General features: G+C 39.6%; 1 protein-coding gene across 9 annotated transcripts in view; it reads right to left on the reverse strand.

The window, feature by feature from the left end:
• The window catches only part of NHSL1 (NHS like 1), a 178,124-nt gene that overhangs the window by 13,334 nt on the left and 146,115 nt on the right, over positions 1–18,675 (reverse strand). For 6 of the 9 annotated variants that reach the window (XM_085055681.1, XM_085055682.1, XM_085055686.1 and 3 more), the window contains 2 exons: positions 11,114–11,306; positions 6,120–6,251 (listed from right to left, as the gene is read on the reverse strand). In XM_085055681.1, coding sequence (XP_084911807.1) covers positions 6,120–6,251; positions 11,114–11,306 — 325 coding nt within the window. The remainder of the gene's footprint in view (positions 1–6,119; positions 6,252–11,113; positions 11,307–18,675) is intronic. The other 3 variants (XM_085055684.1, XM_085055683.1, XM_085055688.1) reach the window with 1 other exon arrangement.

The raw sequence follows: 18,675 nt of genomic DNA on the forward strand, positions 1-18,675 counted from the left end.
GAGGGTTATGGAGGGCAAGACAGCCCAGCTTCAGAAATATAAACTACAGGGCCACATCCTTCAATCATTCTTTGGGATATGGTCAGGGAAGGAATTTTTCATGAGTGTTGCTATTACAGGAACATAACTTCGAGGTTTTAATTTTTTTTTTGTAGAAATGCAGCATATTCTGAAATTGTTTCAGCTTTGGTTTTGGCTTTACAAGTATGCACAATCTCAAGCAAAGCTGTGAGGATTTACTCTTTTTATAGTTCTGTTTTCTGAAGAGGGACAAAAGAAATCTGCAGGGAAAATGGTTCAAAAAATCAACCAGAGGAAGATTTAAGACTCTGGTATACTGGTATAATGCTGAGGTGTTTATGATTTTGGTGGAATTCAGAGGAGGGTAGCGAGAAGTATTGTATTTGCAATTTACAAATGCACTGTAAAACCCTCACTCATGTCCAGAGTAATACTAAAAAGCAAGAATTTTCAAAACTCCTTAAAATCTTTGTTGGTACTGCAGCTAGAAGACAATCAATCTCCTTCTATGAGACAGCTCAAACCTTTGACTATTACACTGATAATGCTAGGTTTCTCTGAAAACATCTATTTAAATAAATAGCAGTCAGAAGACAGATATCTGTAACAACAAAATTCTTAAACCGAATCAGATCTTTTAAAGAATACCATCCACAAGTCCATCTAGTTGCAGGAACAATGTGTAAGCAGACAGCAACAAAAAATGTTGCAGAACCAGACATCAGGTTACAGATGCTGAACACTATAAAGTCAGAAGCAGCTGCAGACTGGGTGCCTGATAAATGTGGCTGAAAGTAATTATTGTCCTGACTGATTTTTGTATTATCCTGTGTCCAGCAACACAGCAGTGAGTGCTGTGTCCACCACAGAAGACCTGTATCTACGCTCCTTTCTTTTTTATTACCCTACTATGCTGAAAATCTCTCTTAGGGCAAATGCTCTTCCCTAACACTCATGTTTAGTGCAGGCTCCAGCAGCAAGTAAATAATACAAAGTCTGTGGACTCTGGTAGTTACTAGTGTTGCTCATTAGAGAGCACAGGGATTGAGAATGACAATTTTGGCAAATTTAATGGGGAAAAAAGCACATCTGTATATAATCCCTAGGGCCAGATGCTAGCTACTAGCAGCCCCTGTGACTAGCTGATGTAGTGGCACCAGCAGCTCACTGCAGAGAATCGGCCAGAAGGTCCTCTGCATCGAAATGAGCATGGAAAACCAAGGGTGTGAAGAGACAAATAGTGTGTGTGTTGATACCACAAAGTACATGCTTGTTTCAACTAGAACAAAGAAGTAGTCTCTCTTACCTTCTGACTAACCATTTCTAATAAAAGCATTTGTCTCTTATGCCACAGGCACATTCCTAAGGTGTGTTGCTCTCATTGCCTCCTCATGCCTCACCTAGCAATCCTCCAACAAACCAGGTAAACTGGCTAAATCACTGTGCAGGCACCACAATTTAGTATTACAAAAAAGCCCCAGAAATTCTTAACCCGTTTTACCCTAGCACTTCTATTTCGAGTGATTTTTAACAGACACTCAACAAGAAACAGACAAGTACACTGGGCTTAGGACAATTTTAAGGAATTTTCACTGTGCTCCATGAAGCATCTGTAATCTCTTCAAGGGGAAGAAAAATATTGCAGAAAATGCTGTGAAACTTTTCAGTACTGCCAGCTAAAAAATATCCTGAATGCTTGCATATATCACCGCTACCCTGAGAGGGAGAATTTTTATGTAAATATTGGGAATTCAAGTTTTCTTGATTCTGTTAATTCTGCTAACAGAACAGCCTCCGGTAAAATTTATATTCCTGGCATCTGTGTCTTTCATCCTCCCAGTATCAAAAAGCAGATTATACCTACTCCCTAACACCAGACCAATGAATGAATAGTGCTGGAAACATATAATGTTGAAAAATTACAGCTATAAATCCAGTATTAGTCAAAAGGCACAGTAACTCTGAAACAGAGATATTGTCTCCAAGGACTGCTAAAGCTGCAAAATGAAGCAGGTGCAGAATTACTTGGCTGGAACAGCTGGGTATTTGTGTGGTATTTCTGTAGGACCAATGGGTATCTGGGACTCTTCTTACCCATGGGGACCTGTAACCTGAGTGACTGCTAGCCCTGGAGAGACTAATTGGAGATGAGTATCAATTAAGAGGAGTCTTTAACAGAACAGCTGAGTTTCTAGAGATCAGAAGGACTCATCTGCCCCCATGTTGCTGAGATGGAATTGTTTCAGGCCTGTCAAAGGAGAGCTTTAACAGTCTCAAATGATACCTGAGACACCAACTGGTACCACCAGGGGTCTGAGCTGAACAGCAAGAAAGCAAAAGGAGGACTGACAGTTCAGGTGTCAGACTGACATGAGATCCTATAGGTGACAACGCCTTGTTGATTCAGGAGCTCACAAGAGCTACTGAAAAAGTGAGGTAGGGAAATAAGCTGAAGAAAATTGTATGAGGTCCTTCCAACCCTTTGAACCCATAGGAGAGGAAGAGAAAAAAAAAGTGCATGGAGCAAAAATATCAAAGATCCAAAAAGACTATGCATTGCATCTCTAAGGTGGCAAAAAAGTATTTAAATAATTCAAAGGAAATACACATAAAGCATAAAATTAGAAGACATTTTTGGAAACCAAGAGAACAGAAATTTTCTGTTTGAATTTAAAAAACAAAACCAAAATGCCTGTCAGAAGACGAAGGAATCAAAAGTAGGAAAAGTTGAAGATGTTCTCCTCTCCCCTGTTTTGGTGAGGTATATTTATTAGGAAGAGGAATTGTGGTGGAACAGATACTCAGGTCTGGGACCTGCTCCTCCTGCAAGACAGGGAGTCTGGGACACCAGAAGCTGCTGCCCATTGGTGTCTCGAACTGCACTGGTGCAGAGCTCTGGAGAAACACTCGCAACCAGGTAACTTGGAACCTCCACAAAATCAAAGTTAGTCTGAGCCAGACCCTAGAACACTGACACAAAGAAAGGACCATGGAAAGGTGCAAGCATTTTGCTGCCTTTATTTCATCTAGCGAGTTGGAACATGTGAAGGGAGCTGATGACAAAGCAAGACACAAGAAACGACAAAGGGCAGTGACAGGTTCTTCCAGAAAGGTGTTCATCTCTACCAAACTTCTCACTGGGAATCATATTCTGGTCTGAGGGGGGAATACAGGTTTGCATATAAGGTACCATCTGAAGAAGACATCTAGAGACAATGGATAATGGCAACACAGACCTGAGAAACTGAGAGCACTTGAACTAAAACATCTCAAAGGTTTCCTGTTCTTTCTGCAGTTTTGATCCAACATTCACTCTCATTAAATATGTATGCAATATTTATGGTCTGTAAGACAAGGAAGGCAATTCAGAAGCATGCAGAACTTTTTTTTTCATTGCTGTGTTTGGCAGAGAGAAGAATGCTTTGCCTTCTCCTGTTACTTTGGTGTCACTGTGCTAAATAGTACTGAGCAGGTCCTGCTATTAAAAAACAACTTCAAAAAGTAACTGCCATCTCTAAACTGGTAGACACCTCACGTTCTTACTCTGTCTCAGAATCCCATCTATCACGCTGCATTTTATTTATGCAGAAATTTTTATGCAGGAGTTTCCAGTCTACTCAGAGAGACTGGTTCATCACTAGAAGACACCTGTGAAAACACAACAGCATTTCAATGCTAAGAAGGAGGAATGTTTAAAGATACTTTGAGCACGTGGGTGCAGTTCCTGTTTCCTTTCAGTAGGTCTGGCTAAATTCTATGAGGGTACCACATCCGCTGAGCTCAGGCCAGCAGCCAGCACAGGCTTTCTCTTCTGCTTGGTCCCTTCTGTTCCAAACGACCTAAAGCAGCCAGGGGAGAATCCCAGCAGCCTGGCCTGGCAGAAGTTCTTCCAGGCTCTCCCACAAGAAATGAAAATACTCCAAGCCTGGTTGAAGCTTTGAGGTTCTCTCAAGTTTCTGCTTCCTTCTGAAGGATAAACAAGAGGTTACAAGAATCTGCTGTATATGTTGGTTATTTAGCCTGCATGCAGCAACTCTGGTGTACCAAGGGATTTTAATCTTTGTGTAAATATTATAGCCATTCACAGCAACGCTTTAGGGGAGAAACAAAGAGATTTATTCAGCTGAAACCACAGGGAGAATGTCAATAGGCATAATGCAATTGCTTGATTTGGAGTTTGGTCCGGATACTTGTTCCGATCAAATGAACTGTGGAATGTTTTAAAACAACTCGTTGTTTGTTTTGGGACAGCGTAAGAGAAATCGGGAACAGACTGCTACAGAAATATTTGGGGAGTGACAGGGGAGAAAGGCAGAAAGAGCACTGAACGGGGATGGGGGAGACTTACAGTTATTCCCAGCCTTGCCAGTGGCCTGGTGGATGACTCTGGCTAAATCACTTCACTGCAGCATGTCTGGTTTCCCGAGGTACACGACAAAGACATTATCACTCTTTTCATGTGCACTTTGTGCCTTGTGATGGAAACCAATATGCTAACAGGACAGATACTGCCGTCACAGAGTTCTCCTGGCATACAGTGTGCTCTCTGGAAGACACACAACCACCAGAGAGCAACATGGAGCTCCTCAGACAACTTCTGCCATGGGGCAGATGGCTAAAGCCCTGTGTGCCTACAGGCTGTGGGCCAGAGAACCATCCAGAGAGAGCTCCTACAGTTGGACACAACTTAAAATAGAAGCCAAGGAAAGCCTTCAAAGCAGTGCAACATGGAATGTGCTCAGCACAGAGATGAAAGATGAAAATTGGGGTATAAAACTTGTCATCCTCAGTGAACAGATTGGCAGAAATCACAAACTTCTTTTAAGGCTTTAATTGAAGAATTCTTTTTAGGATAGATGCCAACTGCATGCTCAGTTTACTCCACCAAATAGAACTACAGTTGATGTTTTCAAGCATTAAACATCTTTTTGAAGTGGTCACAAATGTAACCTCTACATTTTGTAAATGCTTTCTTGAGGCAGAGGATTCCCATGGTAGGGCACTGTTTCATTACAGATGCTGAAGGAGCACAGTTCCACTCAAAAACTTCTCTTCATGTAATTGTTTGTTTCTTGGCTTTTTCTATGCCTGACCCTCTGGCTCATTTCAAACCCATCCAGACAAACTACAGTTTTTTGCTTCTGTTTCTGAAAAATCCAGACAAATAAACCAAAAACTGAAAACATAATTAAAAAATAAATAGATGCAAAACACAAGGTAGTAAAACTTATTGAAATCATCCACAAATGAGATGATTTCACATGTAAAGCATCAAAATTATGTTCTGCCAGACAATTTTAAAAGATATTCTTCCTCTACTGAGAAAAAAATTTTATATGTGAAGTTATAATTTGGGAAAAAATTAGTTTTTCAGAAAATAAGGAAAGTAACATTATTTAAATCAAGTTCTGTAAAGTGTCTGATATTTAAATCAAGTTCTGTAAAAAGTGTCTGAAAGGTCTGCTAAAATTCAGATTGCTTCATCAGCTTTGAATTCAGATCTGCTACAAAGTGTGAAGGAGGGCTGTGTGAGGTAGTGTAAATGTGACCAAGTAGGTAATTTTCCTTTGGATTATATGTAATAGCTAATAAGTCCAGGTAAATTATTGCCAATCAAATAACAATGATACTTAAGGGGTTGCCAAAACTAAACGGGATCCAAACTGAACTGGAAAATAGGTTCTTCACTCTTTATGCAATCCTCAGCAGATTCAGGAAGGCATCCCTGAATTGATTTACTACACTATGTAACAAGCCAATAGGCCGGCCCACTTCAGTTTTGCTTTGGTGAACACCCTGGAGAAGACGACCAAATCTGAAGGAAAACATTAAAGTTCAGAAACCTTATATCCCTGCACATTTTCATTGTACCAGTACACCATTTTCCAAACACCCTGTTCCCTTTAACAGATGGAAGTCAACAGATTAAAGGTCCCAATTTCCCAAGGCAAGAGGTGGCAAGGAGGCACAGGCGTACTTGGAACTGAAATAGGCTATCAGACTGTATTGGTTTCATGAGCACTGGTGATGTTATTAGTTGAGTAATGATAAGCAGTGACAATGAACAGTGGATGGAATACAGTTCTGATGAGCCATACCTAGCTCCTTTTGTATGTTGTCAGGGATTCCTGTAATAGTCTTTCTCCTTTTGACTTTCTTCGGCCGTCTTACCACCGTGTCTGTGTAAATTAGAGACCGCCGAATGCTGGCTTGGCGGTCGAAATTCTCCCCTAATACATGGTAGAACAAGCAAAGCAACATTACTTCCAAGCACACTGACATCATGCACTTTCTTCCACTAGTTTTGTTGTAGAAATGGAAAAAAAGGCATTAATAAATGATGTTAGCTTGGTCCTACAATGAAGGTTTACACTGAAGGAAGATACAGCACACTGTCACAGTAAGGCTTTAGACACAAATATCCATTACACGGTACTGCATGTTTTATAAGGAATTTTGACCTTCTGAGCCCAGTTCACATTTGGTGAGACCAGCTCTAATTCCACAAGCAAAGAGAATCCTTGCTTTAATTTGGCCCTTTACAGGTTTTTCTGTGGTTTTGTGAATTTATTTTTAAGTAATGAGCTGCAGAAAAAGCAAATCTGCTCAAGAAAATGAAAGATCACAATGGTTTATGCAGGAACAGACATTGCTATTGGCAACAGCTATTACGATGTCTTTGCACAGCTCCATCATTAAATCGCATGAGGCCCTTCTTTTTCATTCCAAGTTGCTTTGAACCTGTCAAGTGTACCACATTTCTGGTGTTGATCTTTTAACACGAATACAAATAAGTACTATGGAGCACGCAGAGATCAAACTGATCTCATGGACTCATAAATATTTCAGAGTGAATGATGCTTAAAGCTGAAACTTTACAGATGATTATAAAAATATACAATGGCAAGAGCTGAAAAAATGTGTGTGTAAGTGCACTTTGCCAGACAAAGCCTTATGATGACCATGTGCTGTATCATAATGGGACCCAGAAGCACCACTATCATAAAGCAGCTTTTCCTTAAGAATTCACTTTTGTTTAGAGGTTTATAATTTGGCCATTTTACTAGTAGTAAGATAAAGATTGCCCTATAGATCGTGAGTTAATTCTCTGTCACCTCTTGAAAAATTGAATAGCTACCCCCCATAGCTCACATGTAAGTTCCCTTTTTTGAAGTTTAAGCATTTTAAAGCACTGCTCAATGTCCTTCAGACAGCCCATTTAAAACTTAAAGGCAGAAAAACCTTGATATGCATTGTACATGGGTTTTTTCCACGGTACACCTTTTTCTGAAAATTGATGACCAAATTATTTACCTCTAAAAAGTGATTAATGCACGGTAACTAATACATCATAAAATTAACCCCTGGCTGACTGCACATCTGTATGATGTGTGTCATGCGAATAGCACAGAAAAACCTCATTACCTCTATAATTGTTAAAGATATGGTCATATATTAAAGTACAGCATGTGGACTTGTGAAAATGCAAGGAAAAAATGTAGCATTTTCATTCACCATGTTGTAAATATAAAGACTCTGACTCTGTTTGACTGAAACCTTGACTGTGGGCTGCACTTGTGCTGAGTGGAATCTTAGCAGTTACAAAATGTCAGTTTCATCCAACTTTTGGATTGACTGAAGTCAGATTAAGGGAGGAGGAAGCCCATATAGGGAACTATAAAATTTAGAGCTATGGGTCCCATTGGCTTAGCAGAAGCCCTGAAATAATGAGACAGACTGCCCACTGTCAGGGGCGTTACCACTATTAGGATGTTAGGACCCATATGGGGCAAGACTCAGGACATTAGGTTATCCCATCATGCAGGATGATAAAAATAATTTTAGTCACATTATAACAGATCCAACGGATTTGAAGGAGAAAATGTTGCATCTCTGAACATATCTTTATCCACTCAAAGGCCAACAATTATGCCTGAGATGGTGAGTTGCAAGAAAATTATAATGTAGCTTTGAATGCCCTGGAATAAAACATAAGTGGTAAGCAGAGGGTGCAAACAAGGAGAGAGTCTTTTACATGAAGCCTCAGACAGCACAAACAGGATGGCCATGGGAAAATGTTACTGTCAACTGATCCACAGTACCTTATTCCACATGAGCTACCTAAGATCTAACTCAATTAATCCATCTTTCACGGCTTTTGATACACAAAGGCCACTATGCAAATCTGTATAATTTCAAAATAGCAACTTCAATGAAATCCAACAAGCAAAATCACATATCTCAGTCTTTTTTTTCTTCATTGTCATCTTCTTCATTTTAGAATATGTTGACGCCAATGTTAAACGTATTTTACAGATTTAAGGATACTTTTCTGCTTCTCTTCTAGGTTTGCAAAAAACTATCTAGGTATTCCTTATATACTTTACTCAGTTGTCCCTCATGCAGTATACTCACTTTCCTTGGATTCACTGAAAATATTTAAGTATGTGCTTGAATCTCACTGAAGTCAGTCCAGCTGGACTCAAGCTTAAATATTTTGCAGGATCCAGCCTGGCACTAATCACCTCCACCCTTAGCAGACTCCTCTATCTGCAAAGCAAGTTAGTTCCGGAAAACCCACAAGAATAGGCACCATTATGTATCTTTTAAGCCACAGGATATGTAAATGCAAAGACTGGCCACCACTGAAAAATTCAGTCCAACCCCTTCCAGGCCAGAATAAAGCTCAGCCCAGGCACTCCCCAAGACTGAAAATGCTTCTAAAGCTGGATGTCTAGTCAGCAGCTTGTCAGCCTAATGCAATGCCCCTGCACCTTCAGGCTATCCAGCAGATTTTTATGACTACTGTATTAGTTGCAATCTGTTCACCAAAGAGCCCTGAAAGCTGAACTCATGGAGCATTTATTGCACAGCCACGTGAGAGGCCTTTGTAGCAGAATCACTACTAATGCACTGCTGAAAATGTTATCAACTGCCAGCAGCCTCTTCAGAGGTCAATCTTTTATTTCATGCTAGGAGTAATAAAATGGAAGTTTTTTCAACCTCTCTTCTGGGAGAGTGAGAAAAAGAGTGTGTGAAGGAAAAGGCCAAATCAAAACAAAAATCCTCAATGGTTTGTTCCGTGGTATGTTGAACAAACGGCACAGAATTTCTTGTCAGTTTTTTCCTTCCTCGTGCAGTAACATAAGGAACTTCACAAAATGAAATTACTCAGTGTGTGGGAGAGCAGAGGAGGGGAGCAGATTGTGACTTTTTAAGGAGGAACAAGGGCAGCAGCTTTTTCTGTATGTTGTGTGTGGCTCACGTCGCTTGCCTTGTTTCACAGTAGCAATATTAATTACTTCCAGGGAAAGGGAATGGTGGATCCTGGAGACTACTCCACATGGTGCAACAGCAGTCTTCCTTTAATGCCCTTCCTTTCTATGTCTTCCAGTCACCACGTGTATAAGAGAGTAAGTGCTCAACCACACACTCCAGAAAGGCGAGGTGTGATATGCACGTGCACCATTTCAATGAGAAACGTTGAAAATCACCGAGTTTTCTGAGTGCTAACTAAACAATTCAGGGGACCACAGTTTGCTACACCAGTTGAATCATGCAGGTTGAACTCACAAGCATAATTTATCTAAACAAGGTAATGTTCCACATGATGCTAAATTAAAATCTGTGAGTTATTTGATCCTTTTACCTCATTTTTCTTTCCATCTCTTTAATTCCCCCACATTTTTTGCAGTATCTGGGGTCATTAAATCAAACAGCAGATTACTGTTTCTCTTAAGTGTACTGTGTTCCTGCTGTCACAATATCTAAGACCTACTCAAGCTTATTGATAATGTCAGATTACGCGTTCTTCCCATAACTTGCCCTTCTGCATCTGTATCCTCAATTCCCTAGAAAATACCAACTGGCCTAGTAACATTTCAACATTTTCCTTCTGTTAGTTTTCCAGAGGTGGGGTGTTCATGATTTCATGTTGTCTTCATCTGTTTACTTCAAGTATTTTCTGCTGTTTACTTAAGGCATCATTTCTTGTTGATTTCTCAGAGTTTGCTGATGTTTGTTACAGATGTCCTGCACCTATGCTATTAGAATATTTAAATACTATTAAATAATACTATTTAAAATACTAGTTTATAACAATACAGGTGAAAAAAGCATTGGAAGTCATGGAGGGAAAGAGAGCCTAATTTACTTTCAAAACACAAACAAATATTGCAAGCTATTGATTGCCCGAGTAAGCGTGGAGTCAGAGCACGCCATATGGCATTTGAAATAAATTGGATATTGAATATCATCCTGGTTTTGGCAGGCAAGCGGTCAGTTATTTGAATTAACTAATAGCAGACAATCTTGATACTGTGCAGAAAAAGACGGGTTATTAAATTGAAGCACTAATTCCACCTTTCATGGAAATTCTATTTTACACACCACAAAGTATCTATTCAGCACTAAGCTTTAACATAATTTAACTTCCACAGAGTGAGAGCTCTGCAACTGTTAAACCAAATTCATTTGCAAAATGAAGAGTTAATACACAGTTCATAACAACAAAACGTGGACTATGGTTATGTAAGTGGAGTGTCTTATCAAGAGTATTGCTCAAAGGTGTAAGTAACCTCATTAACTTTTGCAGTTCTAATCCTACCCTCCTTGACACCTAAACCTTTTGCTGCCGATAAAAATTACACCCTAGAGCTTTTTTTCCTGATTTTTTAATATTTAGTCTTTGGAACACAGAAGTCCCTGACAATTTTCCTTAAATAAAATTCCTAGAAGAAAACCTTGAAATATTATCAACACTGGATAAACCATGATTCTCAATTACAAATCCTAGTGCAGTCTGCAGCAAAATACTGCTATTTATCAGTCCTCTTCTTGTATTTCAAAAATATCTAATGCCATTTCAAGCCCACATATTGTAACTATCTCCCATTAATGATAATTTTAAGGGATTTTGACATTTTCTAATTAAGTTCAGATTTAGACTATTAATTGCAAAACAGTTTTCACAGAAAGGTGCAGTAAGTAATTTAAAATTCATGCATTGAATATATGACTGTCCAAATACTAGCCCCTTTCATCTCTGCCCTCCCTCGTCAGTGTAATGCAATTACTGAAATTAAAAGCCTACCAGTCACATTAATAGGAACCACATCTGTTTGGACGGCTTGCGCTTGTTGTCGCATTTTCTCTTCTGGCGTTGGGAGTGGGAGAGACTTAGTCCAGTTGGTTTGGGTGTTGATATCTGACAACTCATTTGTAGCTGGACTTTTAGGCCTTTTGATGGTAATAAGATTTTCTTCTTCAGGGGGAGAGACAGGACACTACAAACAGAAATACATACAACAATGTGAGTTTACCACTAAAAAAAAAGGTAGGACTATGGTATTACTAAGGTGTTGCTGCTGCACTCAGCACGATTGCTTGTGGAGCAAAACACCCTTACAAATATCCCACTTTGACCTACACAAAGATCAATTTTAAAAACACACACCAAAAAGCACACAACAAAACATCTAGATTGTATTTTTTCATGATATTTGATTAGTCTAAGGAATACATACCAATGAAGGAGAAAAGAATGTGCACAGCAAAGCACAGTAGCTAATTACACCTTACACACTGACATAGCTTCTGCAGTGATTAACCCCTCTCTCCCTGTACTGAGGTTTGCCTTCCCTTCCCCTCTCACCTCCCCATGCCCTATTAGAAGACAAGATCTGAGCACTACTTTGCTCCAGGTGCACTAGGCTGTAAGAATGCATAAGGTCTCAGCAAGAAGCCTGTTATGAAAAGACAGATTTTAGCAAAGCTCAGTGAAAGACCTACTCAACACACTCCAAAAAAATCATCAGCCATGGATCAGAGAGGTAGCAAATAACTTTGCTTTGGTCCTGGAGAAACTCATGCCACAGTTCAAGGGGTTACCAATTCTTCAGGAGTAAAGCTACATTATTAGTAGCCACAGACTAGTAATTTTAAAAATCAGTTCTTTTCAAAGTGGCAGGTTGCAATTCCATGAAATGTTTTACTTAAAAAAAAAAAAACCAACCCAACCAACAAAACAAAAAACTTTCTGCACCAGAAAAAGAGCTTGTGGAAATCCCTCCACCACAGTTATAAGCCAAAAAGCCATTTCTTTTTGGGCAGCAAATCTGTTTGCATTACAAGGTCTTTGCTTGCATGCCAGCAATGGCAGAGAAAGCCATACACAGCTTTTTACTGACAGGACAGCGCTTGTCCATGGCAAACACCGAGGGCAGGCAGATTCAGGGAATGCAGAAGACATCACTGGGGCTTCTAGCAACAGGTGCTCACAAACTCGAGTGAACCAACCCAAGAGAAGTAGCCTTCTCTCCCCCCCAGTCCTGCCAGCAAGGCACTCCAGGGAATCCCAGAAGCAGGAGAGGAAAGAAGACCTGGAGGAAAACCAACCACAGTCTCCTTCTGCCCAAAGACAAAACAAAAAAGAGAAAAAAACACAGAAGAGGAGATGCACAGCAGCTTCAGCACTAGCAGAGATCTCTCTGCAACTTGCTGATTCCTCTGTTTCAGAGGTGTTTGCTTTGGGACCTTCCTCCCTACTACCAGACCAAAATTACCCATCTCTTTCCTTTACTCCTCTCTCCCTTTGGAAAGCCAAATACTATTCAGAATAGGGTTGTCAGCACTGGACCACTGCCTCTTACCCCTTCACTGCTGCACAGTGGAGGGATGGAAGGAAACATCACAGTTACTTAAAACAGATGGATTTTTTTTTTTTTTTTAGTTATTGTGGGTGTTCAGTCTAAGTGATCTATTTTCTCTTGAAACTGAGTGCTATACAGAAGACATGCCCAAACACTGGTCTGCAACCACTGTTTATCATTTCTGATTTTAATTTTCTTCCTGTTACTATGAGGAGTTCCCACTGTTTATAAATAAATAACCATTTATTTATTCTATTATGCTTTGACTCTACATCCTTTAGGACAGGGTCCAACAATTTATTTAATTGAAAATAAAAATAAAAGCAACTTCCAGGCAGAAAGTAAAAGAAAAGCAAAACCTCTTCAGGCAACACTAAAAAAACATTTCAGGCAATGAAACTATTACTAATGTCATTCTGTGGTTTGGAGCCACACTTCAAAACATGGGACCTTTTCTTCAAGGAAATAATCCATTTCTGACAGCCTTGAATTTCTTTCCTAGAGAGGCTGTGGAAGGGATAGATGCTGCTCTGTAGGTAAGGGCTCAGCCCAGTGAAAACCCCAGCAGCTCTATACAACCTTCTGGGACGACACCAATATTTTTTCAGGCCTCCACTGTTTCTAAAGGGCTCTAAAACCAAGTAATAATATTATATGAATGCTAATCTTTTTATGAGAGAGTGTCTTTGCACTGTTAATACCCATATACAGTGTGGGCACACATACCTGTACTTAGGCACAAACACAAAGACCTTCCCATTTCAAATCACCCAAATTCATAAAAACCTTCATTAACTTAAGCAATTTGGGACAGGAATGCCACTGAAGAAGGGAAAACTGCCTCCAGGCTATGCTTACCCCCAATGAGGCTTAAAAACTGAGCAAGAGAGAAAGGATTTTTAAGGAACATGGCAGGGGGGTGATAGCCCACTTGTCACAGCAGGCATGTCTATATGAAGGAGTAAGCAAGGGCTGAGGCAAAGAAATACTGCTTTACTTGTCCTACAGTGAGCTTTTCTCCACCTGAATCAGGGAGACACCTCAAGCATAGTTTTGCAGCTTGTTTGGGGTGAGGATGAGCACCAGTGACCTTCAAATATGCTGCTTGGTTGATACTGTCAGCATCAGTATCTGTCACCTTCAGACTGTACTGCAATGTCAGGTCTCAGCTGTCATACAGCAATCACTAGGGGCTACTCCAGCATGTCAAGTGGCAGAGATACTGGTTATAATGCCATTCTTCCTTTTCAAGAAACTACCCAAGCCAAGCAGAACAGGTTTTTTGTTATAGTGAATCAACAGAAACACTGAAGAAGTGAAGCATCTGCTATACAAGGGAATCCTAATTATCCAAAGAAATGCAGAATATCAATCACAAAATTTGCAGAATTAGAAGTTGAGAAAATTAGGGACAGATGAAGTAAGACAGACAGAAATGAATCACGTTACACGAGCACATAACCAATGAGAAGCCGCTGAAAACCCAGTGGTGCAGCTGAGTTCAAAGCAGTGTCAGTGAGAATGACCTCCTGCCATAGGACACAGGTGTGAACTTCTACAAAATAATTCAGTAAGAGCTGGAGGTGGTTTTGGTTGTAGGAGTAAGTGTTCACATTTCAGCTGTAAATGTATCTTCCATGGATCTGGAAGAAACATGCCTGTCTCCACTTACATCCTTTCTTCCAAAGTACTCTCAGTGATAATTGTATAGGCATGACAAAGTTGTACACAGCTTTATTACAATACAGGAATGCAGAAGCTCATCCTTCAGCCTTCTTCAGACAGAAATTATTTACCTCTATTATTACGATGCAAATGAGATTTACATGTTTTAAGCAAATATTCCCAGATTTACAGCATGGAAGCTTGCTGGAAGATGCAATGAATTGCTGATGTGTGGAAGGAATGTCTTCTCCAGTCAGGTCTGTTAGACCTGAAGAACGAGGCAGCACATTGAGAGTAAATACCTGCTTAGCAAAGCTGATTATAAACTCTGTGATCGTAACAGAAGTACTTGTTGCATTTTTAAAACATCTCCTAGTCATAGTAATTTCACTGCTAGACTTAAACAGCCAAATCTCTGTGGGATGGATTGTTACACTCATCTCTGCAGGAAAATTTATTGGAATTCTTTCTTTTTCATGGATGTGGTAAGAGGAAAAGGTGGGATATGAAAGTAGCAGCCTTGGACTTCACAGTGTTTCCACAAACATGCACCAGACGGGAAAAAGCATGAACCTTCAAATATGAGTTAAAATGAGAATCCAGGAGAAAAGTGGCCTATAAATATCCTATAGACAGGCTATATGGCTCAGTAAGCTGGAGCCTCTCTGACGCCTTGTTGACATATTGTCCCCCAGCCAACTCAGCTGCTGAGATACAACAAAAGGGTTTCACTATCTCAGCACATTCATGCTATTTGAGAGGTCCCAGATGACAAATGAGTTTATGCTATGTATCTTGCAGCACTCTCTGCCTAAATAATCTGTTTATTCTAAATCCTTTTTATGTACCAGGGGTTTATACTACACTGTTTAAAAAAAGATGGAACCTCCAGGAGGAAAACTCAATCCATACAAATTTTACTTGTTAGTAAAGAGACTTCAAACTTCTGGTCATGTCATTTACCCTACTGTCTACTAAAATAATTTCTAACATCGTAATTTATCAGAAAAACAAAACAGAGAAAAAACCAATCAGTGTTGCAGATAGAAGCCATACAGTTCAGCTGTCTATCATATTTGCCAACATCCTATTTCTGCTCCAGTGTTTTACTAGGTTTGATGGCTTTAAGTGCCATTTTCCTGACACCAAGGCATCAAGTCAGTCAATAATAGGGAAAAGAAACCCAAGTCCCAAACCTGGCCAATTGAGAATGGCACTTCACATACCTAATTCAACCCGTGGTGTTTCACAGTGTCTCATGGAACACTGCCATACTATATATTTACATGAATTTACACTTTAGATGTATTAGTCATTATACTCTATTTGGTGTCCTCTAGACCAAGGTCACCAGTCTAGCTCCCCCAGTTTTCACAGAACATTCCATTTTATTACTTCCGAACACAGATCTCCACTTGCACTATCCAGCATTGCTATCACACTAAATTCCTCACTTCAAAACCTTCATTATGTCTCAGTAGTGAAAGAACTATTTTGTCAGCCAAAATTACTGACTATCAAGCAAATTGTCACCTTTACAAGCACTGCAGAAAAGTTCTTCTTCCTCTACTCTGTTGTAATGGAATAAAAAACAAGATCGGTACTGTTTGGAGCTCTAAAAGCCTATCTAGTATCTGCCTTAAGATAATGGGCAATCAATGATATCAAGGTGAAATTTAAATCTGAGTATGCACAGAGCAGATACCTTTTCCTGAATATTCTCTCAGCATTGGATGGAGTCCTCACCCTTCAAGAATGTACCCAGTTGCTTTCTAAACCCATGCAAACTTTCAGCATCCACAATTCTCACAGCCAGCCGCACAGTCTGAGTATGCCATGAGTGAACAATTACCCTCTTTTCTTTGTTCAAAGATTTTCTGTACTCACTTCCTTATGCTTTGGCATTTCATGTATTATGAGCTGCTGTTTCAGGTCAGTAAATGGCACAGAGTATTTAAAAAAAACAACCCCCTGCAAATGGTATAAAATGTATGTGTTGCTTACGAGAGCAGTGCCATGCAACTGCAGCAGAGGGCCAGGGAGGCCAGCTGAGGACATCACCACCAGGGGTATCTTCAGCTCTGCCAGACACCTCATGCCTCAGGGCTTTTTAGGCATTCCCACCTCCAAAACTGAAGTGCCCAACTGCTTTACCTCCTCTTAACACCAAGCAAAGTTTCGGACTAGACTTCTCAAATCAATGCAGTTAGCACACTTGTTTTCACTTAAGACACAAAACAGTTTCTTGCAGGTATTTGAGAGATAACTAACAGTTTAGATGAGCACAGTGGCAAAAACACAATCCCCGCCCAATAAGTGAAATAAGTGTTTTTTCATCCAAAGCATAACTATCAAGGGAAAGTTCATAAGCCAGACGACAAAATGTAGGGAAAACCACCATGAGTTTTGGGTGCACAAACATTTGCATAAATGGAATAAAGAAATAATATACTGCATACTTGGGAGCAGGTATTTTCTGCAGTTCACACTTATCATTCAAGAAAAACACATTCCTCCAAATTAGTAGTTCTTCCTCAGCTAATTAAAAACCAATGAAGCAGCCAATTAAATAAAACACAATGTCCATTGGGGGAGGTGTTTCAAAGGAGGCAAATGTTAATATGCAAAAAAGGGAAGAAAACATTCTGTGAACCAAGTAAATACAGGATACTGTACTGCAGACAACAAGGAGTACAGAGGAAAATAAAAGAAACAAACCTGGCATGGGACTGTTCTGTTGAGCAGTTGGTTTTTTAAACTTTTTTTTTTTAAGCAGAAAAAAGCAGCAGGTAACGACTGAAGGCTAAGAGCAGAACAAGATTGCATACATGCTAAATGCTACAAGTAACATCAAGCTGCAGATATGGCAGCTGGATGGTCCCACTCGTGGGCAAGGTACCTTGTTGTTCCACGGAACCAAGTTACAGCAGGCGCTAATGCAAGACTGAGAGATGCAGTCTAACAGACTAGACTGTTGAGTGAGACAAAAAGAAACAAAGAGAATGAGTGGTAAAAAGGGAAAGTAAAAGGAGTAAGAAAAAAAACACACAAAAGACAAATACAGTTAATAAACACATGCATACATTTCAGAACATAAGGAGAACTGGAGTTTGAGAGTGACATTTCAGAACATCTTTTACACTGGTAAAACAGTAGTACTGAAGGATAGGTACAGCTCCAAGTTGTGTCACCAATAGCAGCATGTACAATACAAGAAAGGAGAAGACTGGTCACAGAACTGAGATATAAAATCCAGGTAAACCAATTTAATCACCAACAAACTCAATTAGGATCAGTACTACACTGGAGCTTGGCTTGTGCTCCATTAATCTAACTTGTAAGAATCAACATAAAAAGTAAAAGGGCAGATCCAAACACTTGATTTTCTATCAACTTCCACTCACAGACTCTAGCTTTCTAATGTTTTCTAATTTTGTTTACTCATTTTTGAGTTGGGCCTGCTTCTCCCTATTGATTTTCCTTTGGAACAGCACATGTTCTGTGTATCTTAGGCATTTCCTGACACTGAACCTAAGTGCTTGGTAGCATGACTATTACCCTCTGTTGACAGACACCCACCTCCACAAAACCTGAGAACGCTTGTGGCTCAAGGTCTCCTCTGGCATCACCTAGCCATGGTTTCATATTGTCTCCAGTGCGGACAGACAAACAAAATATCTGACTGTGGTTTTTATTTTTAGAATAAATAATTTAGATTTAAAATAACAGGGAAAGCTGGTTTCCTTGTGAAATCACACTGTTTTTTCCTGCAAGTTGGCAATTATATCAAGTAAGAAGCTTATGAACAGTAAATAGATATTCATCCACCCATCATTACTTTGCTGTTCTCGAATTTCAATTATTAAGTACTGCATACACAGAATTTAAATGTTGGCTTTTTTGCTTTGAATAGACAACAAAGCTATAAGGCTTTCCTCTAGTGGTAAGGAGTTCACATCTTGATTCACAGGATTTTTGGTGACCTCAGATCCACACTGTTACTGAAGAACTCTCCTGACGGCTGAAATATGACTCCCTCAAGGCATAAGACTTATTAGAATTACTTGGCTCTTTACCAGTAGGATAATAATTCAAGTTCAGAAATCTGTCGTGGTAAACATTCATTCAAAGGAAGATTGAAAATTTACACCATTGCCAAAAAAAAAAAAAAAAAAAAGCCAATTAAACAAAGATACTGGCCAAAAGACTCTACAAAAGAGAATTATACAATATGAACGGAGAATTATGCTACAGTTTACAAGGACTTAATGTCTTTGTGAGCTGGAAATAAGAGTGGCAGGGTTAAGGTTATGGTTCTGAGATAATCAATAACAGCCAA

The sequence above is a fragment of the Lichenostomus cassidix genome, chromosome 3 (assembly GCF_008360975.1).
Source record: "Lichenostomus cassidix isolate B80296 chromosome 3, HeHo_3.0, whole genome shotgun sequence".
Classification (NCBI taxonomy): domain Eukaryota; kingdom Metazoa; phylum Chordata; class Aves; order Passeriformes; family Meliphagidae; genus Lichenostomus; species Lichenostomus cassidix.